The 27,674-nt window shown below is 35.5% G+C and overlaps 1 protein-coding gene across 26 annotated transcripts in view; it reads right to left on the bottom strand.

Annotated features, from left to right (window-relative positions):
• TIAM1 (TIAM Rac1 associated GEF 1) overlaps positions 1-27,674 on the bottom strand; it is a 302,352-nt gene that overhangs the window by 55,109 nt on the left and 219,569 nt on the right. For all 26 annotated transcript variants that reach the window (XM_056826011.1, XM_056826024.1, XM_056826021.1 and 23 more), the window contains 6 exons: positions 27,391-27,537; positions 20,455-20,529; positions 19,239-19,409; positions 13,529-13,633; positions 6,124-6,205; positions 3,558-3,644 (listed from right to left, as the gene is read on the bottom strand). In XM_056826011.1, coding sequence (XP_056681989.1) covers positions 3,558-3,644; positions 6,124-6,205; positions 13,529-13,633; positions 19,239-19,409; positions 20,455-20,529; positions 27,391-27,537 — 667 coding nt within the window. The remainder of the gene's footprint in view (positions 1-3,557; positions 3,645-6,123; positions 6,206-13,528; positions 13,634-19,238; positions 19,410-20,454; positions 20,530-27,390; positions 27,538-27,674) is intronic.

The following is a 27,674-nucleotide window of genomic DNA, read 5'->3' as shown; positions in this document are numbered from 1 at the left end:
ACTATAAGATGGAGATGGTAATAGACTGACTTCCTAAGGCTGTAGTGAGGAACAAATAAGATAATATTTGCAAACTGATCAGTATAGGGTCTGGCACATAGTAAGTGCTTAATAAAGGCTCCCTCCATCTCATTTCCTCCTTCCTCTTTCTTTCTTTCTTTCCCTCCTTTCTGTCTTCTGATATAAAAATGACTGTCTTTCCACAACTTTCAATCTTCGTATGGTTATTTTGAGGAAATTATAATTTTATGAAATAGTACTCATAGTGTGAACCATGATTTTAGTAAACGGTTTTGTGTTTGAGTTTGTAAAGTATGACTGTTCCAGATAAAAGAGCTGGAAGCTGCATGGTGCACTCAAAAGAACACTGGCTCTTGATTCTGAGGACTGAGATTCCAATGATCTCTCTGACACTTATACCTACGAAGTGACTTTAGACAAGTCTCTAATACTGTCTGAGCTTCAGGCTCCTCAGAGTGAAATGAAACTAATAGTTTCTGAAATCCCCTCCATGAGATCCCATCTATGATTGGATGACGATCCTGGGTAGACACCATGTGGAGGATAGGTAGGAGTACATGGATAAGAATTACACAGAATAACAAAGCATGGATGGAATGTAATCAACACTAATGGCGCTAATACCTCGATTAATTAGATCCTATAGTTCCAGTATTGGCCAATAGTGACCCTGGACATTTCCAAATTAAATAAAGCTAGTCAGTATTTATCTACTGTGTGCAATGTACTGTGTGGGGTTCTGGGCATACAAATACAAAAGGGAATAAGTATTTACATAGTATCTATTAAATGCCAAATTTAATAAATGCTAAGTGCTTAAAAATATCACTTCATTTGATCCTTATAACATTCCTGGGAGACAGATATCTTCTATTATTATCCCCATTTTACAGTTGAGGAAACTGAGGTAAACAGAAGTTGTGACTTGCCCAGAGTCACACACAGTTAAGATATGTCTGGAGCTAAATTTGAATTCATTTCTTCCTAACTCTAGACACTATCCACTGAACCACCTAGCAAACTCAAATTTTTCACCATTTTCATAAATGTTCTACTCGGCTTCCTAAGTGATTATCAAGTACTAAGCTTCCTGGGTCATTATCCACCCCCAAATCTTCAATTAATGAATTCCATGGGCTCCAATTGACTTAGGGTCAAATATTAAGTCCGTGTTTGACAGCGTGCTTGACAAAGTAACTCCACCCTACCTTTCCACATTTAATTCTACTTCATACCTTCTACAATCCAGTTCCTCCTCAAAAATAATACTTAACCTCCCATCTTCATGCCTTCGCACTGGTTGTTCCTGGAATGCTCACTTTTGTCTCTTGGCCTTCATGGCCTTCTTCAAGACTCAGCACAAATGCCACCTTCCACAGACCTTTCCCTAGTGCCCCCAGCTGCAAGTCTTTCCTTGTATCTACTCCATAATTTTTTCCTATGTACCTAGATATTTGGATTCAAAGGACCTAAATTCAAATCCAGCCTCAGACACTCAGACAGTGGTATGACCCTGGGCAAGTCATTTAACCCTGTTTGCTTCATGTTCCTCATCTACAAAATGAGCTGGAGAAGGAAATGGAAAAACCACTCCAAAATCTTTGCCAAGAAAGGCAAAAACAGGGCGATGAAATGACTGGACAACCACAATCATGACCACCTAGACATTTATAAGTTGTCTCCCCTGTCAGATGTGAGCTCCTTGAGGAGAGGCAGATTTTGAGAAGTTCTTTGTATCTCCAGTGCTTGGCAGAGTTCCGGAGACATAGTAAATGATAAATATTTATGAGGAATTGTTTGCTGACTTCTCTAAGAGGCAGCAGCTGAGGCGAGCCTGCAAAAGCAAGGTGGAACTGGACGAACAGGCTTTAAAATGCCAAGCTGAGAAGTTTATATTGCATTTTTCAGGCAAGAGGGAACCACCCAAGATTTCCTGAGCAGGATAACACACGGTCAGACATGCTTTAAGATTCTTTTGACAACTTATGGGGAAGATAAATTAGAAACAGGAGAAACGAGAAGGGAGACTGATGAGGATACAATCTCTCTAGTTCTGGGAGAGGTGATGAAGGATTGAACTAGAATGGAGTCATCTGAGAGGGGACAAAAGGATGGATGCCGCATGAAATGTGCCTGGCCTTCGCCAAAGCTGCCAGCAGAAAGGTTTTGTGGTCACACTTTCAATCTGCAGGAATTTGGGATTTTCATGTCATGAGGACTTCTCCCAGCCACACACACTGCAAATGTCCACAGAGCCCAGGGACTGAGGCTCGTGGATTTAGTTGGAAAAGTTATTAGAGGTCTCCTAGTCCAAGTCCTTCATTTCATGAGATGAAGAAAACAAAGCCAAAGAGGGTAAGGGATTTGCCTAAGGTCACAGAGGCACTAAATAACAGCCCATTTCCCGTGACTCCAAATTCAGTGCTCTTTTCATTATACTGTATCACTAACAAATGATCAAAAGCTGTGGCAGGCACGTAGTCCATTCACCATGCACAACGGACCCAAATATTCAGAGAATTTCGTTCATAAAATTTAAGCTGGGGATGAAATTGTCAAACAGCGTGCTAGGAACAGAATACATTTCAAGATCTACTTGCCTAACCAATTTCTGCATTTAAACAGGAAGATAGCAAAGGCAGGACCATATACAAACCATACCCGAACAGACAGATACACAAACTAAATCTGTGGGAGAAAAGTCCTCTTTGGACTTATAAAGGAATCACTTTAGGTGGTATAATGGAGAGTGTGCTGAGCCTGGACCCAGGGAGACCTGAGTTCATATTCAACCTCAGATACTTATTAGCTCTGTGACCCTGGTCAAGTCACTTAACTCTGTTTGTCTCAGTTTTCTTATCTGGAGAGCTAAAGAAGGAAATGACAAACCGTTCCAGTATCTTTGTCAAGAAACCCCTAAATGGGACATGACTGAAAAATGACTGAACCTCAAAAAAGGAAATTACTCTTCAGAGCTCCCCAAATCACCCTCTTGGTCTGACAAATTCTCAGGAATTTTTCACATATTAGAGATATAATTGGTTCAAATTAACAAGTCGCTTTAGACCCAAGCTTTGAAACCAAGACAATTCTGGTTGTTTTGTCCTGTGTGAGATAGAGCAGTTTTTCCAGAGGATCCTGGGCCAATCATCTATTGTCTGAATGTGTCCAGTAAGTGAAAGAGCTGGAAATTTTTTAATCTATAAAGAATTAGGAGGCTCAGGAGAAGATGGAAGCAGTTTCTAATGACCGTAGGATCTTGGCTTTAGAGATGGGGAAAAAACACTTAAAAATCAGGAAGTTCAACACTCACTTCACAGATAAAGAAAATGAAGCCCAGAAAGGTAAAGGGATCACAAGAGCACACAGATAGAAAATACCTGAATTCTACCTTTCAACCTACTATTCTATTCTTACTCACACCAACTGAATAAATATTATTTATAACATGGAAAATTAGGTATACCTCATATCCTCAAATTCTCTTTTATCAAAAATAAAAATGAATAGTTTCAAAGTCCAGCTTGTCTACTTACCTTTCTTTGAGGCTAGACCTGTCTCTTTCACATTATTCACATACAACCTTTGAACACCTTCTTCTTCCATGGAGGATATTGAAAAACCTGTAGACACATATGCGGAATATATAAAATCCCTGGGAATCCGTTTACTGAGACACATAGAGAATTTATACAAATACAACTACAAAAGACTCCTTAAAGATACGACAGACAGGCCTAAGTTAGTATATTATTTATGGTAAAAAAATTAATTGTCCAAGGTCAGACAATGCCACTCTTATAGACATGACAATAATATTTAAATTAATTTAGAGATTCATTGATATACCAAACAAACTTCCAGAGTTACATCAAGGAAATATAAAAAAACAATAATAAATTTTTTCTAGAGGAATGAAGATTAACAAAACTCAAGGGAAATGATGAAATAAATGGGAAGGAAGGGCACCTAAAAACACAAGATGGCAGTAATTATTCATTACCTCCAACTTTAGAATTCCTTATAGTTAATATTACAACTATAACATTAATAACTTAATTATTAAAACCATGTTAAAAATAGAAAAGTTGATGAGTAGAATAGACTAGGTAGATGAAACAAAGAAGCAACTGAACACGGGAGCATAATGTTAGACAAACCCAAAGAGTTCAGTTTCTGAAGAAAGGAATCATTCTTCAGTAAACTGCTCAGCAAACCAGAAAGCACTTTGATAAATTATATTTAGATTAATAGATCATACCTAGGGCCAAATAAGATCTACATGGAAATAAGACCAAGACATAAAAAGGTCATATTATAAACAAATTGAGAGGCAGTGTGGCCTGGGAGAATCTGATATCAAGCTCTGCCTCTGGCACATCATAAAGGTATGGCCCTGGACATTCCACCTGCCCATTTACTGTGTTAATGTCAATGACACTGCAAAACAGATGCTGACGTGAACTGGGAGAGGGAATTTCCTATAGTAATGAAATTACAGGCCTAGTCTCTATTGAAACAAATAAGGAAAGGAAAAAATGGGTATATTTTATATATATATATATATATATATATATATATATATATATATATATATATATATATATAATATAAATTATATAAAATTGAAGTTTTTGCATTAAAAAAAATCAATTTAGTTAAAATTTAAAAGGGAAGAATGACCTGTGGAAAAATCTTTGCTATAAATTTCTGTGATAAAGTTTTGCTTTCCAATAGAGAACAGAGAATTGATATGAGAACAAGAACGATTCCCCAATAGATGAATGGTCAAAGATAACTTTCAAAAGAAGAAAGGCTATCTCATAGCAGTCATATGAAAATGATGCAAAAAACTCATAGGAGAAATAGGAATTTTTTTTTTAGCTTAAAAACAAAAAGAGATTTATTAATTTAGAAAGTAATGTTGAGAGTGGCCAGGAGGATAGCAAGGTAGAACAGTAAGATGGGGAGCAGTTGCCTGGGAGGACAGCATGAAAGGAAAGGTTGTTCCTCCATGGGGGACAGCATGGATGGAGAGGCTGTCCCCCGAGAAATATAAATTTCAAAAACTTTGACCCCATCACATTTAAACAATCAATTAAAAAAGAATTTTTTAATGGCTACCCTTTACCAGGAACTCTGATAGATATAAAAAGAATGAAACAGTCCTTCTTCTCAAGGACCCATAACAAATACAAAGAAAAAATATAAAAGAGCATAAAGACAAATACTAGTTAGGGAAAAAGTCTATTACTGTTGGGAGCTGGGGGAGATAGATCAGGAAAAATTTCATATAAAAGGTGGTGCCTGTGTTTCTAAGGAAGACAAGGATACCAAGAAGATAAGAAGGGAGTACATTTGTATAATGGGGCATGCGCAATATAAAGAGTACAACAGAGATGAAGTGCTGTGTGTGAGGAATAGTCAGAACTGGTTGGACTTAATTGCAGGTTATAAACTGCAAAACCATGTACAATGAAAACAGAAGATTAACTCTGGGTCTAAGTTTTAGAGTTTTTAAAGCTAAACAGAAACAAAACAGCAGCAAAGAAATAGATTTACAATTCAGAATACCCTGAAAAATCTGAAAAAAATCATACAGGCAAGAAATGGATCTTTAACCAATTTTCAAGCATTCTTGATGAAAAGAACAGAACTTAGTAGGAATTTTGAAATGAAAAAGAATCAAGATAAACCTAGGAAAAATAAATTTATTCGGACAATTGGAAATGGGCTTTATGTGGGAAGAGAAAAAGTGTTCCTTCAGAACTTTAAGATCTTTGAAGGGTATTGTGATAATTCGCCAAGAAAATAAAAGGTCTTTTTTTGATGAATTGATCCTGTTCTAAGAGTTTTAAGACAGTAAAGAAGGGAGTTTAAAAGGAATACAGTAGTATAAAAAGAAGGAAGAAGGGGATAGAACCTGTTATTTTTCATAATTGGGGTGCATGAAAAGAATATATAAAGAGTGAGTTGAACTGAACAAAGGAAGGTTGGATACACACACACACACACACACACACACACACACACACACACAGAGCTGATGGGTATAGAAAATACCATAAAAGAAGAGGAGAAAGCTAAGAATAATTAGCTTACCATAATTATCACTGGATGAATCAGACTTCTCAATCTGGATATTCCGTGTGATTTTGGGGCATATTTCAATTTCTTTGTACAGCTGAAAAGAAAAGTACTAGAATTAAGATAATTATTATTAATATAAAAGGATTGATCATCATTTTGAATAAACTTGTCATTTGAATGTCCATTTTTTCTGTCACAGGGACTTACAGTAGGATTCAATAAATTTTAACTCTCATAATGTTAGAGAGATCTCTGTATGTGGTTTATAAGAAACGACTCATGTCATCACTCCTAATATCTCTTCCCCCAATCCTAATCTGCATACAGTAATAATACCTACCTGTATAAAATTTGCAGTACACACAAATTTTTAGTAGTCAAAAAAAATTCTAACAATAGGAAAAAGTTGTTATGGTTTAATTGTTAAAAGGATAAAGATGGGGTACATACTCATCTTTCAATTCCTCTTTTACCAACTCAGAAAAAAGACAAGAGTTGAATCTAATATATATAGAAAAAGGAATATATTTTTGGAAGGAAGTATGTTGCTGTGGCTAATGGGTAATAAAGGAAAAGGAATAATAATTTAAAGACTGTGCATCAACAACTATGGCAGAATCTGAGCATAAGATAGAAGTAATGGAACAATGTATGAAGGAGAGAATGATTTTTAATAATGGTGTTTTGAATGATTTCAAGGATAAAGCTATTGATAAGGAAAATAATGAAGGAAATATTAAGAAAATGTCTAGATTGGAAAGGGAGAATGCTGAATGAAATAAAACCAAGCATGGTTGTTTCCTCTGAGGGATATACCTATGGTTACACAAGATGAAGTATATAAGGTTAAAACTCATAAATTGTTTACTCCTGAGGATTTGGAAATGATCAGATGTAGAACTCCATGCTTTTCCAATGAACCTTTTTAAAGTGGTGAAGGAATTTCAGATGGCTATAGAGATCTTTGACCCTGACTATGCTGATTTTTACTTATTAATGAAGGAATTATTAACCAAGAGAGAAAGGAATCAATTCAGAGGAAACTAGAAATGATCCATCTTTGACCCCATGACCACAGGATTCTGAAGGCATGGATATGAATTCATCCCAATTATATAAGGATGAAACAAGCCAGGAGGTCAATCATTGATGTAATAAAAAGACATACCAAACTCCCTAAAGCTTGGTCCAAATTTGAGAACATTAAGCAGAAACAAAATGAATCACCAACTAATTTTTTAGAGAATAACAGATGCTGCTGAAATAATCTTAGGCCTTGATGTGTTAGCGGACAACACAATTGCACATATCAAAAGACTATTTGTTAAGAATGCATGTCCTAAGATAAAGTTATTTTTTAAAAATAATTGCCCAGGTTAGGAAGAGAGAGATTTGGAAGAATCAAGGAGAAAAGGAACTTATTTGTGCATGGATAATGATGATAGAAATGAAGACAAGGATACAGTAATTGAGAATTTGAAAAAAGAAATTAAGAGATGCTGAAAATAAAGCAAAGGACAATGAAATAAAGGAAATAAAGGCAGTGGCAGCACTTAGATCTGTGCAACCAAACAACCAGTATAAGCCAAGAGAAAGGAGATCCGGACCTCAAAGATGTTTCTTATGTAATCAGGTAGAACATTTTGTTAGGAAATGTAGATTCAGAGGGCAATTTTCTAGGCAATTGAATTTGAATAACGGATATAATAGACAGTATAATAATTGGAATAACAATAATTATCAGAGAAAAAATACTAATAATTGTCCTAATGCTTGCTGTCAGGGACTCAAGGACTTGATTTCAACACTATGCAAGAGTGGGTTAAATCAGGAGCAAGACCCAAGTACAGCCAAATAGTTAGTGGACACGAGGATGATCAGAACAAAAGGGCATGTTCATTATGAAGGTGTATCTGGAGTTCTAAGGTATTTGAAGGATCAAGGGAAAATGTTTTGGAAATGAATGGAAGTGATTGTAATGGAGATAAGGTTAATGAACTTATGAATAATGTGATTGAAACAAAGGACAATGTAATTAGTGTTAATAATTGTGAGAAAAAAGACAATTTTAGTGTAAAATTAGTGGAAAATTCTTATGATTGTGAAATAATGAAGAATGTAAATTGGATAAAGATAATGTGAGAATAAAAGAGAACAATGATACCAAGGTAGAGGTTATAAAGACCAATGAGAATAGTGAAAAAGCTGATGATGCTATTAAGGATGTGAAATCCTGGGAATATCATGCAATTCAAGCAGATATAAATTAGGATGGAAAGGAAATGACCGAGCTTTGAACTGATGTTACTGCGCTATCAACAGTGTTGGAAACATTTCAACCACCAAATAATATAGAACCATATGTGTCCATAACAATTGGAGACCAGATTTATGACATTCTGGTTGATCCTGGAACCAGTAAATCAGTTTTGCAAAGCTTTCCTAAAAATTGTAGTGCTGTTGGTACAATGGAAATAATAGTTGCTACTGGTAAGCCACAGAGAGTAGCAAAATTACAACCAAAAATGATTACTTTAGGTCCATTATCTGTGGAACATGCATTTCTGTGTATGCCAGACTATCCAATGAATCTTTTAGGTAGCGATTTATTATGCAAATTAGGGGTAACAATTCAATGTGCTAATAATGGTGGTATCTCATTACATCTACCAGAAGAATTTCATAGTTTTTCCATTGCTATTCTTATATTCAGTTAGTATGGAGAGTGACTTAGATTCAATCTATCCAATACCTGAGGATATCCCTGAAGATGTTTGGTCAAAGTCTTCCACAGATGTAGGTCTACTGAAATCAGCTACTCCTGTAAGGGTGAGAACTGAGGAAGGACCAGTTCCTTGTGAACCTCAATATCCCATGTCTAAAGAAGTAATTGAGGATATAAGACCAATCATTGAATCCCTAATCTAGCAAGGGATTATAATACCTTGCTTCTCAGAATTTAATACTCCTGTTCTCCCAATCAAAACCCCAAAGTTAGATCAGAATGGCAAAATTGTATATCATTTTATGTAGGATTTAAAAGCAGTCAATGATTTAGAGAGAATCATTGACTCATCCTGTTGTACCAATTCAGCTACAATAATTTCTTCCATTCCAAGTCAGGCAAGATATTTCACTGTGGTAGATTTATGCTCAGCTTTTTTCTCAATTCCAATTCATTAGGATTCTCAAAAGATCTTTGTTTTTACCTGGGAAAAAACCCAGTGGACATAGACTCACTTGCCACAGAGTTTTACTGATTGGCCAAGTCAATTTTCACAAATTCTAAATTGATATCTGAAAATTATCACATTCAAAGAAAGCAAATTGGCACACTTTGTGGATGATATTCTTCTTGTATCCCCAAATACAAAGGTGTGTATGAGAGATAGTAAGATTTTTGTTAGAAGTATATAAGCGTGGGCATAAAATCTCCAAGGCAAAATTACAATGGGTTTTGTCTTGAGTGTAATATCTTGGTTTTGTATTATCAGAGGGTTCAAGAAATATCACACAGAAAAGAATAGCAGATATCCAGAAACTGAGTGTTCCTAAGACCAAAAAGCAAATCAGAGCTCTTTGGGGGACACCTCGTTTCTGTAGACAATGGATACCTGGATATAGTGAATTAACAAATTGTCTAACAGATTTAACCAGGAATATAGAACCAAAAACTCTGAAACTAAAGCCTGAGCATCTGCAAGCTTAAGTAATCATAAGGAAGTAATTTTATCTGCTCCAGTTTTGGGTATCCCAGGCTATACAAAACCATTCCAATTATTTGTCAATGAAACTAAAGGTATTGCTTCTGGGGTACTGACACAGACTTTAGGACAAAGTTATTGTCCAATTGTATATTATAGTTGTCAGCTTGCTCCAATAGCTGCAGGTACAGTTCCTTGTTTAAGGGGTATAGCAGCTGCAGCAGTGTTAGTCTAGAAGTCAGCCAGCAGATTTAGTTTTGGGATGTCCATTGACTGTATATTGTTCACATCAAATAGATGCACTAATGAGGAAATTTCATATTCAAGCTTATTCATATCAACCAATTTCTAAGTATGAAATTATTCTCCTGGGTAGTGAGAACATCCAATTGAGGAGGTGTAGTGTATTAAATCCAGCTATGCTACTTCCTGATTTGCCAAAGAATGGTGAACCATTACACGAGTGTGTAGAAGTAGTAGATCTAGTGGATATGCCTAGGATGGATTTGAAAGACACTCCTATTGAAAATCCAGACTTGGTATTATTCAAGATGGTTCTTCATATTTGTGTGATGGAATTCAATATACTGGTGCTGCAGTGTCACAGAATTTGAGACACTGTAGTCTGGCTCATTACCTAGTAACCTTAGGGCTCAAAGAGCAGAGTTGGTGGCATTGAAGCAAGCATGTCTTCTAGCTGATGGTAAAAGTGCAAATGTGTACACAGACTCTCATTATGTTTTTTTAAATTAATTGTTGATAGAGTAACCAAATGGCCTGAAGCTTTTCCATATAATATTAATATAACTAGCTTTCTGGTGAAAGTGTTGCTTAAGGAAATTGTTCCAAGGTTTGGTGTATCAATTATCATAGATTCTGATAAAGGATCTCATTTCACATAAGATACACTGAAAAGACTCTATGAGAATCTAGGAATAACACCTAAATATGTTCCTTATCATCCACAAAGTTCAGGTCAAGTGGAGAGTGGGAATAGGGAATTTAAAACTATGGTGGGGAAAATTTGTGTTGAAATGAATCTAAAAGGGCCAGATATTCTTCCCATAACTTTGTTTTACCCACATACAAGACTGAGAGCAGATTTACATATATCATGTTATAAAATGCTTTTCGGACATGCTCCATTGCAGGCAAAAAATTATAAGACTGTTTATAAATCTTTCTTAAGAAGAGATTGTCAACTTGTTCCATATTTAAGTGCATTACAACAACAATTTAGAGAACTGCATGATATGGGTGTATTGATCCAATCTGGTCCATTAGAGTATTCTCTTCATAATTTTCAACCAGGTGATATGGTGTATGTGAAAAGTTTTATAAAAACATCAGCAACACAAATGAGTTGGGTAGATCCTTATACAATTGTGTTAGTTTCACCATCTTCAGTGAAAGTATTAGGAAGAGATTCATGATATCATTGCTCACATATTAAATAAGCTCAGGGAATTAATAATGAAGTGTGGAAGTTGTGGAAGAAGAAAATGAAGAAGAAAAAGTAGTGGGAAGCTGAAATTCATCAGTCAAATAGAATCTTCAGTCAAAAAGATCAGTAAGGAGTGGACCATTCCAGTGGAAGAGGACATTTAGAGGGAAGAGGACATTGCAGATGAAGGGGAGGATTCAGAAAATTAATGGATATTGTAAAAGAACTGAAAGACTTATAAATATTAAGCAGATAAAAGACTTTGAAGGAAATTTTCAATGAAGAGGATCAAGTGGTTGATGGACTAATGGTTCTAAGGAATTTGGGTAATGTAATATAATACAACATAACATATATTCACAAGCATTCATTACTACATTTTACTACCATGGATGTGGAGACGAAGAATTCTTTAAACAAGATGAGAAGAGAAGGAATAGTATATTATTGCCATTAAAATCTTATACCTTTCCTATTTTTTTTTCTTGCTAAGCCTCACTCTTGGAAGTATCAAATCTTGTAGGAGATAGAGAAGATAGAATTATTTCCTGATAGAAATTTTCTTGTATAGCTGAAAATGCAATTCATTTCTGTCTTCATGATAATTTTCCTCCATTTACCATAAAACTTCTCCGAGTCCATGTTCTTCCAGTCTTCTAGATATAAGGTACCCCCGGAACCTTCTTTTGAAGCATAATGCTCTTCACAAATGCATAAGTTTTGTCGTCCCCCCCCCCCCCCGCCCGCCCCTGCCCAGAGTTTGGAAGTATCAATTCCTGCAGATTATAATGATTTTAAACATGTAAGTGTTCTTTAGTTTTTTTTTAAACCCTTACCTTCTGTCTTGGAATTAATACTGTGTATTGGCTCCAAGGCAGAAGAGTGGTAAGGGCTAGGCAATGGGGGTCAAGTGACTTGCCCAGGGTCACACAGCTAGGAAGTGTCTGAGGTCATATTTGAACCTAGGACCTCCCATCTCTAGGCCTGACTCTCAATCCACTGAGCTACCCAGCTGCCCTCCTTTAGTGGGAACCTTATCATACCACTGAACTGAGACTTCCATCTAATTTTCTATTTCAATTCCTTCCTTTGACAACTTACCCATACTCTTTTAGCCTTTGAGTACAGGAATTTTATCCCCTTTCTGATTTAAAATTGATTTGATTAGGAGATATTATACATTTCCTGCCTTCTTTTTAATGTGTCTTCTCATTTGTACAGTATAAATCTATAAAATAAAAAAATCCAACAATACTGTAGGCAGGGTTATGTGAGGTTTAAAATCCATGAAGTTTCAGTCCTGCATCTCACGCATAACTTAGACTTATTACTTACATCTCCACTCATTGTGTAATTTTGGAAAGAAAATCTTGTAGACACTCTCTATAGTTACATAAATATTTGGGTTTTTTTTAAACTCATAGATGGTTTTTGCCTTTGTAGCTTTTTCTCCCTTTTTTCTACTGAAATCTGTTTTATTCTTTTGTGCATTTCTTAATTGCTGAATTCAGAAGTTCTGGGAATTATTCTTGTATTGTTTTTGCATTGTAGTGGTCATATTTTTTAACTGTCATGCTCTTCTAGCAGATCTATGATCATTAAGTTGTCTCTACATAGGGGGTCTTCAAGATCAGCATATTTTGCTTGTATTTAGATCATGTTTTCTTTTTTTAATGTTATAGCTTTTCTTTTTCTTGATTTCTCTTCACTTTTTATTCCCAATCTGTTGTTTTCTTTTGTTTCTTGGATGTGACTCACCACCATGGATTCAAGATTTTCTTATCTGACAATCATTTCTGCTGTGCAGACCATAAATTCTGCATTCACAATTCTTACTTTATTCTTGACCTATTTGGGAACATTCTTCTGGGGTCCCATGCTCTACTGGGAATCCATGGAGTCCTCTGTCTTATCAGGCATTGTTGGTTCATTTCCCTTTGTCCTGCAGTATTTATCCAAAGATGCTTGAACTGGGTTAGATATCCTGAAGGTTACCTTCCCTTCTGCTATTAATACTTTTCCTGTTGAATTATCTGCATGTGCTCAAGGTTTTTAACTAAATGTCCTTCCTCCTTCCTCTTTTCTCTTAATTCCCTTGTCATTCACTTTCCCCTTTTCATTCATAGGAGAGCATTTCAACATAGGAGAGCTAATATCACAGTAATGGCAATAACAACCACCACACATCAGATGCCCGGAGGAGGGAACATTTCTTTTAGAACCATATCGGTCCCAAACCACAGAATTTGAGAATTTCTGCAAACATTACCAGTTCATATATGTCCTCTTCTGGCTTTGGAACATAGTACTGCATCTTGTTGTCTATCAGGAACTTCAGACGAAGGTAGTGGATTGCAAGATCTAGCTGATGTGCCTAAAACAAACACCCCCCCCCCCAAAAAAATCCTTTAGTAGTGAATGACATTTAATAGGCAGATTATATTTATAATAATGTGTCTATAGGATAAAAGGTAGTCAAGAATCTGAACATGATTGCATTTGGAAGGAAAGTGATGATTCCTAGAAAAAATCTTGCTCTGACTTTCAGAACCTAAATGAGGTCACAAATTGCTTCAGGAACATTGGCTTGCCTACTCATACGTCTTCCTCCTGGGTCACTGTGTGTTCCCTTTCTCTCGTAGGAGCACCGTGTGCATTGCTGAGAGTATATGACTCAGATTTATGGGTCTATTGTTGTATTTTGTTTATTCTTGCTCATGTCTCTTATTGAGTGAATGTTATAAACACTCCTTTTGCCTCCTCTTCCCCAACTTATCATTAAATAAATGATGTGGCCACAGATACAGGCAACCTCCTTACTCCTAAAACTTTGAGGATGAGAGCAAGTTAAGCCTGAGAGAAATAGGCTCCTAGTGCCACATCAGAAGCCACAGCATTCAGGGATACCCACTGCGTGAGTGGGTCACAGGGCATGCCTAGCCTAGATGAATCATTCTAGTAACAAAAATTGTATGAGATCAAGATCTGAAAACTTTTCTCTACTGGTCTTGACTGGTTTTCATATGCAAATGGATATCTGAATCAGAGGGAAAAGAATGAGTAAGACAGAAGAAACTGATTATTAAATGTTACGGAAAATAATCCATTCAAAACATGAAGAGAGAATCATAATGGAAAAAATTATGATAATTTTAAATTTAAATTCTTCCTTCCAAAGGGAAAATAGACAACATTAAATGTACTAATTATGTAATTAATAATAAATACATTATATGATTTCTCATTATCGGCTCTCACAGATTATCATGAAAAGCTTTTTGAATCAGCAGCCATTATCAAAGATGCTCCTGGCACTGAACATATTAAGAATCCCCCTAAACAGCTGTCTTTATTTAGACCAGATTCTTTCAATTTGTATATGTGTTGTTGTTTTTTTTTAATAAACTCAAAAGATGAGAGCATATACCACAATTACTTTGTTTCTACTTTTTTCCTACCATTAGGGAAGGGACTGAAAGTATGGTGGACATGGGTGTTAATTTTAGTTGCTGGGAAGGATTTAACATTAAAGGTGACATCATAAGACTTTCCCCCCCAAATCAATGATTAGTGGAAAAATCTGAGCCAACTAGATGGCTCAATGGATAGATCACTGAACCTGACACATCAAAAAGACCAGCCTCAGTTCAAATCTGGCTTCAAACATTTACTAGCTGTGTGACTTTGGGCAAATCACTTAACTACTATTTAATTAGGAGGAAGCCAAGTGACTCAGTGGATCCAGTCAGGAAGACCTAAATTCAAATCTGGCCTCCGACTAGCAGTATGACCCTGGGCAAGTCACTTAATCTGTTTGCCTTAATCCACTGGAGAAGGAAATATCATACCACTCCAGTCTCTTTGTCAAGAAAACCCACGAATGGTATGATCCATGGAGTCACGAAAAGTCAGACACAACTGAACAAAAACAAAATTGGGAGTTTTGACCAAAGATGAAAAGAAGTACTGTTTACATTCTAAGATTTATCTATAACTATAGAAGTTTCAGTCTAACTATTGAATTGTGATGAATACTAATTTCTGTGATGCTTTCAGACAAGGTAGAAGGTGTATGTCAAGAGGGTATCTTAAAAATTTCCAAATACAGATAAGAAAGCAATCTTCACAGGTGGGCAACATCCCTTAGACTGTTAATGTCTTTATTTAAAGAATATTTTCTTATAACACTTCCAATACGTGTCATTCTCCTTTTTGTTGCCACTTTCACCAATTTGATGAGTAAATGGTAGAAACTGAGAATTGCTTTATTTCCATATCTCTAATTATTAATGATTTGAACAGAAATTTTACTTGTCTATTGAAAACTTGGATTTCATCCTGTTCATATCTTTTGACTAGGTATCAACTTGGGAAGAGCCTTTATTGTTATAAATTTAAAGCAACTATAGGCACATACGAATGCTTATATGTATCTATATGTATATGAAATATTTGAATATATTGAAGACATCTGCAAGGAAACTTGCTCTAAAGATTTTTGTCCACAGTCAACTCAATTGTTTCCCTTCTAATTTTAACTACATTGATTTTATTTGTACAAAAGTTTTTCAGTTTTATGCAATCAAAATTATTCATTTTGTCTTCTGCTATGACCTCTATTCCTTGCTGGGTCACAAATTCCTCTCCTATCTACAGATTCTGAAGATGACATTTTCCTTGCTTCTGTAATTTATTTATAAAGGTGACTTTTTATCTCGAAGTAAAATATTCCTCTGGAATTAATTTTGGTATTTGGTATCGGCTGTTCATCTAAATCTAATTTCTCAAAGAATGCTTTCTAGTTTTCATAGAACTTTGTGTAGAATAGTGCAGTAGCTAGGATCTGTAGGTTTTTCAAACACTAAGCTACTATGTTCATTTACATCTGTATGTTTTATATCTAATTTGTTCCACTGAAAACTTCTCTATTTTTTTTACTAATTCCAGATCACTTTGTTGACTTCGGCTTGTATACTTTGAGAAATGGTATTGCTAGCCCCAAATCTTAACTTTTTTCACTATTTCTGATGAGATTCTTTATCTCATACTTCTGATAAAATTTTTTCTAGCTCAATAAAGTAATTCTTTGGTTATTGGATCATAACAGCATTGAATGAGCGAATTAATTTAGGGAACATTATAATAATATGTTTGTTTGAAATACAGAATTGATCAAACTATGGCGATAAAAATTCTTTAAATTATTTATGTCTGTCTTTATTTCCATAAATTTTTTTTTGCTTTATTTGTATAGTTCCTATACGTATTAAGAGTTAAACTTGTAAGTATGTTAATATTCTGTATTTTATTTTTTAAAAACCCTTATTCTCTGCCTTAGTAACAATTCTAAGACAGTGGGGCAAAGGCTAGGCAAATGAGGTTAAATGACTAGCCTAGAATCACACAGCTAAGAAGTGTCTGAGGGCAGATTTGAGCCTAGGATCTCTTGACTCCAGGTCTAGAGCTCTATCCACTAAACCACCTAGCTGCCCCTCTGTATTTATTTTATTTTACTTAAACCTTTCCTTCCATCTTAGAATCAATACTGTATATTGGTTCTAAGACAGAAGAGTGGTAAGGGCTAGGCAATGAGGGTTATGTGACTTGCCCAAGGTCACACAGCCAGGAAGTATCTGAGGCCAGTTTTGAATCCCTGACCTCCCATCTCTAGATCTGGATCTCAATCCACTCAGCCACCTAGCTGCTCCCTCTGTATTTATTTTAAATGGAATTTTTTCTTTTATATCCTGGTGATGGAGTTGGTTGGAAAATATATAAATGCTGACAACTTATATGAATTTTTTTTATATGCTGAAATTTTTCTGAAGTCATAGTCTGAACTAATTTTCAGTTGACTAGGATTCTCAAAATGAACTCTCATATCTTCAAAAAAAATTATGTTTCTCTTTATGGTTGCTTCTTCCATTTCTTTTTGTTTTTTTTTTTTGTTAGAGCCAGTATTTACGTCAAATAGTATTGTTGATGACAGTAATAATCCTTGCTTTTACTGAAAAGATCAACACTCACCCCCATTTATTTAATACTGGCTATTAGTTTAAATAGATATTACTTACACTATTAAGGAAAGGTCCATTTATTTTTATTTTTTCTTATGACTTTGAAAAGCTTTATATTTGTCAAAAGATTTTTCTGTATCCATTAATAAATTATAATTATAATTTTAGTTTTCTTGCTATTATTATGTTCTATTATGTCATTTTTTTCTAATACTGAATATATTTCTGAAATAAATTCAGTCTAGTATGTATTGCCTTTTGATATGGTACTATAGTCTGTGTGAAATTTCATTAAAATTTTTTTATATCAGATATGTTGGTACCTGCATTCTAGAAAGTACTTTTGATCTATGTCCAAAAAGTAATACACTGTGCACAACCTTTAACCCAACAATACCTTTACTAGTCCTATAGCTGAAAAGGAACAAAGAAAATAGTTCCTATACAAAAAAATTGGCATTAAGAGAACTGGAAACTAAAGGGGTGCCCAAAAATTGGAGATTGGCTAAAAATTTTTATGCAATACAAATGTAATGGATAGCTTCAGGAAAACCTCCATAGACTTATATGAACTGAGAGTGGGAAGTGTGCAGAATCAGGGCATCAATTTACATAATAATGATGACATTGTAAAGTCTCTAATCAATGCAATGAATAATGATGGTTCCTACCCAACCACTTACAAGAGGTGATGGATCCATAATGAAACCATTGTGGACACGGACAAGGAAATTGACTTTGATTGGCTATATGCTTGTTATAAGAGTTTTCTTTTTCTTTTCTTTTTAAAAATGATTTCAAATAAGGGAGAAAAAATAAAAGCTTACTGAAAAGTTAATTTTAAAAAGATCTTTTGATGTATAAAGGAACACATAAGTCCTCAACAGGTTCGTTTGGGCTAATTAATTAAGGGAACAAATTTGAACCCAAATGTTTTCTTAAAACAGAACTCCTAAAAGTGAAGGACTTTAGTTTTAGTAAAAAGATATGACAAACTTAGTCCTTAAGGGGGAAGAGAGGTGTAGGCATTTTTTCTTAGTGTTGAGTTTTCTTTTGATCACAGACCACTTGAATGATTTACCTTTACCAAACCCCTTGCCATACTCATCTGTATAACCCTCAGCTTTTTCTTTCAAGATCAGCCTTTGCAATTGGCAAGGGCAAAACATAATTTGAAAATATACCAGAAATTCCTTACTGTGTAGTTATGGAAAGTGGAAATCTGCCAAAAGGAGAAAAATTGACTTACATATCCATAGCATGAGAGTGGATAGACACCGTTAAATGTCATCCTTTCTATACTATTGTCTCTGAAAAGGGAAACAATGAAACCATTCCAAAAGAATGAAGATCTTCATTTTCAGATTCCCTAGAAAAAACCAGCTTTGTGTTCTTTGCATAGACAGAGCTAGAGCTCCCTGTTTTTAAACCAAATTTTTGTCTTCTTTTTTGGGGGGCAGAGGGCAAGCAAAAGATAAAGATCATATTAGGGAATCTAGACACTGTAGAAGCTAACGGTGATCACATACTTTGGGGAATCCCCAAATCTGACCCTAGAAAGACACCATTATAGATAATCTGGTCCAAAATGAAATTACGTTTTCTTGGTTAACAATAAGCTGTATGCTTACTGACTTTCACAGTATGATAGCAGGACTTATAGCAGGATTAGATACCACATCTTAGGAAAATGCCATCTTTCAAATTCCCCTGTTCCCATTGAAAACACCCATATATTTTCAATTTATATTACAATAAAATATGTACTTTTATTCTGAAGAGATTCCCCAGAGTGCACGATGAAAAGAATCAAATTCCACTTTAAAACAAGAATAGCTATGCTTAATCCTCTGAAAATCCAAGAAGAAATCTGGGATCCCATGTCCTAACATGCCTTCTGCAGAAAATATATACATCGTACTATACTCTACTCAGGAAAGCAACCCCATTACCATTTCATACCTTGCAGATCAACTCTAGGATGTCTCTGGCTGTATCCCCTGGATGGACGACTATCAAGGCAGGCTGATTATTTGGCAAACAGAACCAAGAGGGTGTGAAATACTCATGGACCCAAATGTCACAGTCAGGATTGTGCTGGTGCACACTAGATAACGCCACTTCTTTTTCCCTCTGAATAAAGAGAAATCATATTACCCGGAAAGCAGTAGCTGATCATTTAAGATTTCCAGACACCACTCAGGTATCATGCTTCTCTCAGTGAGATCTATCCTTTCATTGGGTTAGATAAGGTGATTGGTGATTATGCCCAGCCACAGGACTTATTTTCCATCATACTATTTGGCTTTTAGGCAACAAATTAATTTTCATTTTTTATTTGAATGAAATCATTTTCAATTTAAGGTACTAACATCCTATGAATAGGAAAACTGCTATATGACTTCCCTACATCAAAAGCCGAGAAAAACTAGGCACAAAGAGGCATTGACAGAGAAAACAGTATTATAGAAATGACATCATCCCAAGTAGAACTAGGATAGGCATTCAAATGCTCATGCCTTAACTCTACTTTTTTTCTCATTTACATATAATTTTACTATGTAAAAATCACCAGACGGAATAAGAATATGGCAACTAAATCTAACTAAAAAGATTAAAAAAAATCTCTAAATACAGGAGGGGTGGCGGGGGGGAGAGGGGGGAGAAGAAAATGATCTTTGTTTCCAATGAATAATGTTTGAAAATGACCAAATAAAATAATGCTTAAAAGGAAAAAAAAATAATGCTTAAAAGTAAAAAAAATCAGAAGGACATATATAATGTTATTTCTAAATAAAATATCAATTCAGAAGTTCCCAGGTTCAAAATAGGAAGTACCTCACCACCTAGGTTATATGAGTGATATTTAATCCCCCTGTCCCCCAAAGTATAAAACATTTGTTTGTCTGGCTCCCCAAAATTACCTGTATTTTTATTTGGGATCAGAGATTCGGTACCTATGCTCTATGAATACCTTTTATATAAGATATATCAGATTAGGGAAAGAGCTTGGAATTTTTCCTCTACTAAATAAAATCACACCACAAATGCGAACGATCAATTTTTGGTTTCCAACAAACACTTGAGCTTATTAGTGTCACAAGAAAACAGTTCATTTTGTGTAGGTTGGTGTACTTATGGTACTTCTTTTACAAAAACAAACCATGTTTATTTTTACCTTGCCATCTGGAACAGTGTCATCATATATTCCTTCTAAAGATTTCTTTATGGAGTCAACTCCCTCTCCGAACACCTGCAGAAATCAAACCACCATTTAAAAAATCTGAAGAAAAGGATAGCCCAAATGGTCAAATGCAATAGCATACCTTATGTAGGACTACGACACTCTCCTACCAAAACAATCCACATGATTTCCTTAGATTCGTTATCCTTAAGATGGGAAAATTCATTTCTAAACATGACCGTTTGTCCCTCTTCCTTTCTTCCCACCTTCATATGGGATTCACGGCTTGCTTTGAATCTTACCAATTCATTTGAATTTAGTATGTAATGAATATCCACTCCCAACCAGCCAAAGTGAGCAATTTCTCTAGACGGATTGCCCTGTGCTATATATTGCAAATGCAAAGAGAACATGACGCAATTTGCTAAGCACATCGAGTATACTCTGTTATAGAGGCTGTTTAGCTCTATTAGGGAGAATATTGAGGGGACACTTGGAGGAAAGATCTTTGAGAAAGATGGCCATGAAAGGCCACATAAGCTTTTGAATGGCTACTGGACCCCTGGAACTATAGATATAAAAGGGAAATCAGTCCCTCCTTAGGCTTTTTGGCTTGTTTTTTTCTTGGAACCCTGACTTTCAATCTTTGCAACCTTTGAGAATGCCAAGAGATGCTGCCCTTGGTGAGATCAATTCTTCTCTTATTGGTTAAGCTGGAATGATTTATTTTTTGACTCACAGAATTTATTTGCCATCATATATTCCAAACTATATGATTTCCCTAACTTCTGTTTACAGTTTTTCTTGAATCAATAGGTTTATTCGCTGTTTGTGATTTCTAATGATCTATTGTGTTAACAGTGTGGGAGGGAATAAATCTTGTAATATTAAACTATTATATTATTCTTGACAGTAATCAGGGAATGTGATATGCATCCTGGGGCCCAAAAAGTATTACACTCCCAAGACTTATAGAGTTCAAATCCAGCCTGAAGGGCTTTCTAGCTGGGTAACCCTGTGCAAATCACTTAGCATCAGTGTTCTCATCTGAAAAATGGGGATAATAATAGCATCTATCTCCTAGGGTGGCTATGAGGATCTAAAGAAATAATAAAGTGTGTAGCACAGTGCTTCATACACAGTAGGCACTACATAAATGTTGGCTATGATCATAATCATCATCATCTGTCTTGGAGACAGGAAAGTGAAGGATGAAGTGCCATGCCTTCACCCTCTTCAAAGACAGAAATTTAAGTCTTCCTTAGAGAGCAATGGGCCAGATCCCCAGATCAGATGTCTGTCTGTGCCACATTCAAATGCTAGACATTTTTATATATTTGGACCATACCCAAATATCTGTCTTACAAAAAAATAAATCATTTTGGCACCTCTGTTTCTCAAATTTGCTTCTTCATCTTTATAATGGATTCCTTGCAGGTTGTATTGTTTTACTTTTTATCCACTTTATGCATATTTTTATAATTTGTCTTTCCTGGAAACCTCAAAATGGTATGCGTCTGTCTGTGCATCTGTGTATGTAAATGCTCGATAGTCTATTATTGGTTTCATGTATTTTATTTTAATGAAAAATCCTTTATGTTCTTAAGTCATAGGGTCATTCAGATTCAGAATGAGTAAATTTTTCCTTACTTACACTTTAACCTTTTGGGATTTTCTTTGTGTTTCCCTTAGCTATTTCTTAGTACAACTCCATAATGATAGTAGATGCTTTAATTTTTTTCTTCTTTTAAACTTACAAGGACAGATTTACAACCATGCTGCTTCCTACATTTTACTTGAAAGTAAGTGGGAGGGGAAATAAGCTAACACTGAAATGGTGCTTCAGCCAAATTCTAGATATTTTCCCATCTTGGTGATGTTAACTAAAATATTCCCAGATGGAGAATCATTTTGATAGTAGATCCCATTTCCCTCCCCCAATTTTCTTGTCAATGGCCCTGTCTCATTTCCTACTCCTGGTTAAATGGTGACCTACCCCCAATCTCCATCACCATATGGGAACTCAGAGCCCCTGCTCCACTCTGACCCTTGGGACTGTTCTCCCTCTTCCAATTTTCATTGGCTGGATCCTTTGACCTTTCATTCCTTGCCACTGCCTCATCTGGAAATTCTTCTGGTAAGATGGCGGGCCACCATGCTTTATCATCTACTCTACACCCTAAGAACCATGAGGACTTCATATCTTCCCTATAGCAAAATCCTTCCAATGTGTGTTGTTTCTCCTCATTACACTGTGTCTCATCTTTTCTGTCAACATAGTGCTTTGTAATAATGATTGCTTCATAAATGGTTTTTCATTTAGTCAAAGTGACCAACTTGCTTGCTATTACTTCTAAAAAATATTTCAGGCCCCATCTATGCTTCTGTATAGGCTACCAAGCTATGTCTGGAACACTTTCTTTGTGAAAACGCCTTGATCTTCTCTTGGTCTTAGATCAGATGCCATATTCTTCAGGCAAACCTTCTTGACTGTCTTAATTTTTAATCTCTTACTGTCCCCCTTGCCCAATCACTTGGCATCTATTTTAGTATATGTACTTATTTCATATGTAGATTTTTATTTGCAAACATGTTCTAATTCCATCAATAGAATATAAGCTCCTTTAGGGAAGGAATAGGGCATTCTTTTATTTGAGTCCCTAGCATCTAGTGCAGTACCTGTCACAGAGCAGGTACTTAATAAATGTTTGCCAACGAACACACACACATATAATAAATGATGTATTACATACATTTTGCAAACATACATAAAATCTATATACATCCATATATATACACATATAAAACTGTATACTTCGCACATATATAGAAAACCACAAAATTTTCCTAGTTAAATTGGGTTCAGAAAGTCCCTTTTTATAATACATTTTCCATTGTTATGAAACTGCTAGAAGAAAGGAAAGAGAAAACAAGCTCCCCTCCCAAAAAGAAATCTGCAAAAGCAATAAATTTTCAACTTCTTAGCATGAAGAATTTTTGCTTTAGCTACCACTCAGCCAATTTGAAATAATAATTATTATTCTTAATTCAAATGTGTCTAAATACGTCAAAAGGCATAAATTGTTTACACTTTTGTTGTTAACCACTGTCGTTTCTTATTTTGGTTTTTAAATGAGTGACTTGTTTATCCTCATAAGTTTTCATGAGTGATACTAAATACTTATCTGAAAACACTGCACGTGGGGAGAAGTGCACCACTATGCAAGCCATGTATAAGGAGACATTTTTGAACATGTTGAAACCATGTGCACTGGCACTAAAGGAATACATACTTTGCCCAGAAAAATGCATATAATTAGTAAAAGAAGAATATTTTTTCCACTCCAATAAGACAGATACTTTATAATGTTGAACTAATTGTTGAATGACCATGATGCAGTTTATTAGATCAGAGATCATCAAAAATCTATTGAGGGACAGCTAACTGGCTCACAGTGGGTAAAATGCCAGGCCTGAAGATGGGAAGTCCTGGGTTCAAATCTGACATAGACTTTGCCTAGCTGTGTGACCCTGGGACTGCCTAGCACTTACTTCTGTCTTGGAACTGATACCCAGTATCAATTCTAAAATAGAAGGCATAGGTTTAAATAAAAAGAATCTTTAGAAAATAAATATGCTATGAAATAGTTATAATACTACTTTGCTATTTATTGTAACTTAAACAAAAGACTAAATATGCAGAACTATACATTATTACTCAAAAGAAAAAAAAAAGCTCTTCTTCAGTGCCATCTATTTTCTTGCAAAGTTAAAAATATTGATGGTATCTTTTATTTATTCATCACAGGAATTACCCATCCTCCAAAAAAAGTTCCGCTGTTCAGAAACAAAAACTAGAGCACCAAATTCATTCTTTACCTCTTCCTAAATAACACTGAAGTAATTCTATTATTCACCACACTCATTTTTATTAATAACCCCCCCTATAGTTTTGTCTTAGCGAGCATTCATTTCATAAGTATTTCTTTCAAGGGCATCACCATCGTGCCATATCACACATGTTCACAACTTTGAAGCAATTCTCAATGCCAATTCTGCATATCCAAACCGATGAGGAGTGTTGATAATTCTGTCTCCACATCTCTGACATTCATTCCCTTCCTTCTACTCATAAGGCAATCTACACTAGTCCAGACCCTCATCACCTCTAAAGTGAATTATTGCAAAGACCCCTATAGTATTATTGCCCTAATTGTCCCCTCTCCAATCTATCGTCCACATAGCTACCAAAATGATGGTCCTAATGCACATGTCTGATCATTACTAAATCTTACTCTTAGTAAATACATTCTATTTGTCTACCAATTAATTACCTGTAGGCTCAAATATGTTCTTTTCTGTCATTGGAAGTCCTTACCAATTTGGTTCCAAACTGGTTTTCAGGCTTTTTATATATTATTCCTCTTCATACATTCTATGGGCAAGTCGAATTGTACTTCTTGATGTTCCTCACCATAACATTCCAACATTCATATCTGGAACTGAATATCCCTTCACATCCTCTGCTCTTGAAATCCCTGGTTTCCGCCTACTACTTGAGGTCCTTTTTCATCTTCCTAGTAGCCCTCCCCCCCATATTGTCTTGTATTTATTTATTTTATATGTGTGTGTGTGTGTGTGTGTGTGTGTGTGTGTGTGTGTGTGTGTGTGTGTGTCCTCCCAAAGAATTAAGTTCCTTGAGGGCAAGAACTCTTTCGATTTTGCTTCTGTTTCTCTATCATCCAGTTCCTTTTACATTATAGATGAAGAATAAATCTTAACTATTGGGGAATAGCTACTAGTCTTATCTATCTATCTATCTATCTATCTATCTATCTATCTATCTATCTATCTATCTACCTACCTACCTACCTATCTACCAACCTACCTACATACCTACCTACCTACCTACCTACCCATAATTCAGATATCTTAGATACCAAACCCATGTCGAGATATATATATATATATATACATGCACACACAAAATCATGAAAATGATAAATAGCTATTCTCTAGTAGAGAAGTGGTCAAAAGATATGAACAGTTCTCAAAATAGGAGTCCCAAAGTATTCACAACCATATGAAAGAATGTTCAATATCATTAGTAACATGAGAAATTAAAATAAAAACAGTTCAGAGGTTCTACTTCACCTGGTGCAGATTGACAAAAAATGGAAATAATTTAATGTTGGAGGGGTTGTGGAAGGATAGGCACAGTAACACTTTGTTGGTGGACTTGTGATTGGTGGGAATTTTGGAAAGTAATTTGGAATTGTCCAAATTAAGTGACTAAAATGTCCATATTTTCTGAATCAGAAACTCCATTACTTGGCTACCAATAAGAAGAAAGTCCTCATATGCCACAAAATATTTATATCAGCATTCTTTGTGATAGCAAAGAAATGGAAACAAAGTAGATGGTCATCAGCCATGCTCTTTGTGGTGACAAAAAATTGGAAAATGAGGGGATATCCCTCGATTGGGGAATGGCTGAACAAACTGTGGTATATGATGGTGAGGGAATACTATTTTGCTCAAAGGAATAATAAAGTGGAGGAATTCCATGTGAACTAGAAAGACCTCCAGGAAGTGATGCAGAGTGAGAGGAGCAGAACCAGGAGAACATTGTACACAGAGACTGATACACTGTAGCACAATCAAATGTAATGGACGTCTCTACTAGCAGCAATGCAGTAATCCAGGACAATTCTGAGGGACTTATGAGAAAGATGCTAACCACATCCAGAGAAAGAACTGTGGGAGTAGAAACACAGAAGAAAAAACATATGATCGATTACATAGTTCGACGGGGATGTGATTGGGGTTTTGGTGTTAAAAGATCACTACTCAAATATGAATAACATGGAAATAGGTTTTGAATAATGATATAGCTGAGTGGGATTGTTTGTCAGCTTCAGGAGGGGGGAGGAAAAGGAGGGATCATAAATCTTGTAACCTTGGGAAAATATTCTAAATTAAAAAAAAAAAAACAGAAGATGGCTATCAAATAGAGAATTGGCTAAACAAATCATGGTACATGAATATAATGGACTATTGCTGGGCTGTAAGAAATGATGTATGAGATGAATACAGAGAAGCATGGGAAGATCTGAATGAACTGATGCAGAGTGAAGTAAGCAGAGTTAAGAAAACAATATACAAAGTAACTACAACAATGTAAGTGTTAAGAACACCACACCAAAAAAAATCAAAAGTGAATATAATAAAACCATAAAGATTTAATGGGAGGGGACAGCTAGAAGGCTCCGTGGATAGAGAGTCAAGCCTGGATATGGGAGGTCCTGTATTCAAATCTGACCTCACACACTTAATAGTTCTATGATCCTGGGCAAGGTAATCCTACCTGCCTAGCCCTTTCCAGCCTTGCAGATTTAAAAAAAAAAAAAAAAGAAACTGAAGAATATCATAAAAACTCATTAAACATCCATGACAATTGAGCCCTAGCCTGCATGTTGGATTGATGATTATTTATCATCCAATATCAGCTCAGTTTGGAGGCAATTCTGATTCTTAACATCAATCCCTAATAAATTATATTTACTTATAAAATCATTATTTATTAAAATTAATAATTATGAATTCTATCTTTTTCTCCCTGGTGTAGGCAGGAAGAGCAACCACATTCTTCTTCCACATGACATCCCTTCAAATATTTTGAAATAGTTCTCATATTGCTATAAATTTGCCTTTTATCAGACTAAATATCCTCAGATTCTTCACTTTCACGACTAGCATCCTCTAGACATTCTCCAGTTTGTTACGGGAACCCTCAGAAATGAATATATGAGATCTGATCACAAGAGGGTATTGGGGAGCTATCACCTTCTCTGGATAGTCTACTTTTATTAATAGAGTTCAACTCATTTATCAACTTGATTTTACATCAATAGTATTTCTGATCCCTACCTGATTGATGCTTGGTCTTCCCTGTTTCTTCTTTGAGGTAGTGTCCAGACCCCAAAGAGAAGAAAATCTGCTTCTTCTCTTGCTTGCAGTCCGGGACATGGCCTGAGTTCTTCGTCTTACACCAGTCTCACCTGTGCGTGCTGCCACCTGATGATATCAAAAAAAAATTCTGAATCAAAGATCAAGGATATAACATGTTGCCACTGCCACTGCTGCCACTACCACCACCGCCATATTTATTAAGATAACAACTACTAACATTTATATAGTGCTTACTATATTTT

Source organism: Monodelphis domestica, chromosome 4, assembly GCF_027887165.1.
Source record: "Monodelphis domestica isolate mMonDom1 chromosome 4, mMonDom1.pri, whole genome shotgun sequence".
Classification (NCBI taxonomy): domain Eukaryota; kingdom Metazoa; phylum Chordata; class Mammalia; order Didelphimorphia; family Didelphidae; genus Monodelphis; species Monodelphis domestica.
Note: the sequence above shows the minus strand (reverse complement) of the source record. Positions and strands in the feature narration are given on the sequence as shown.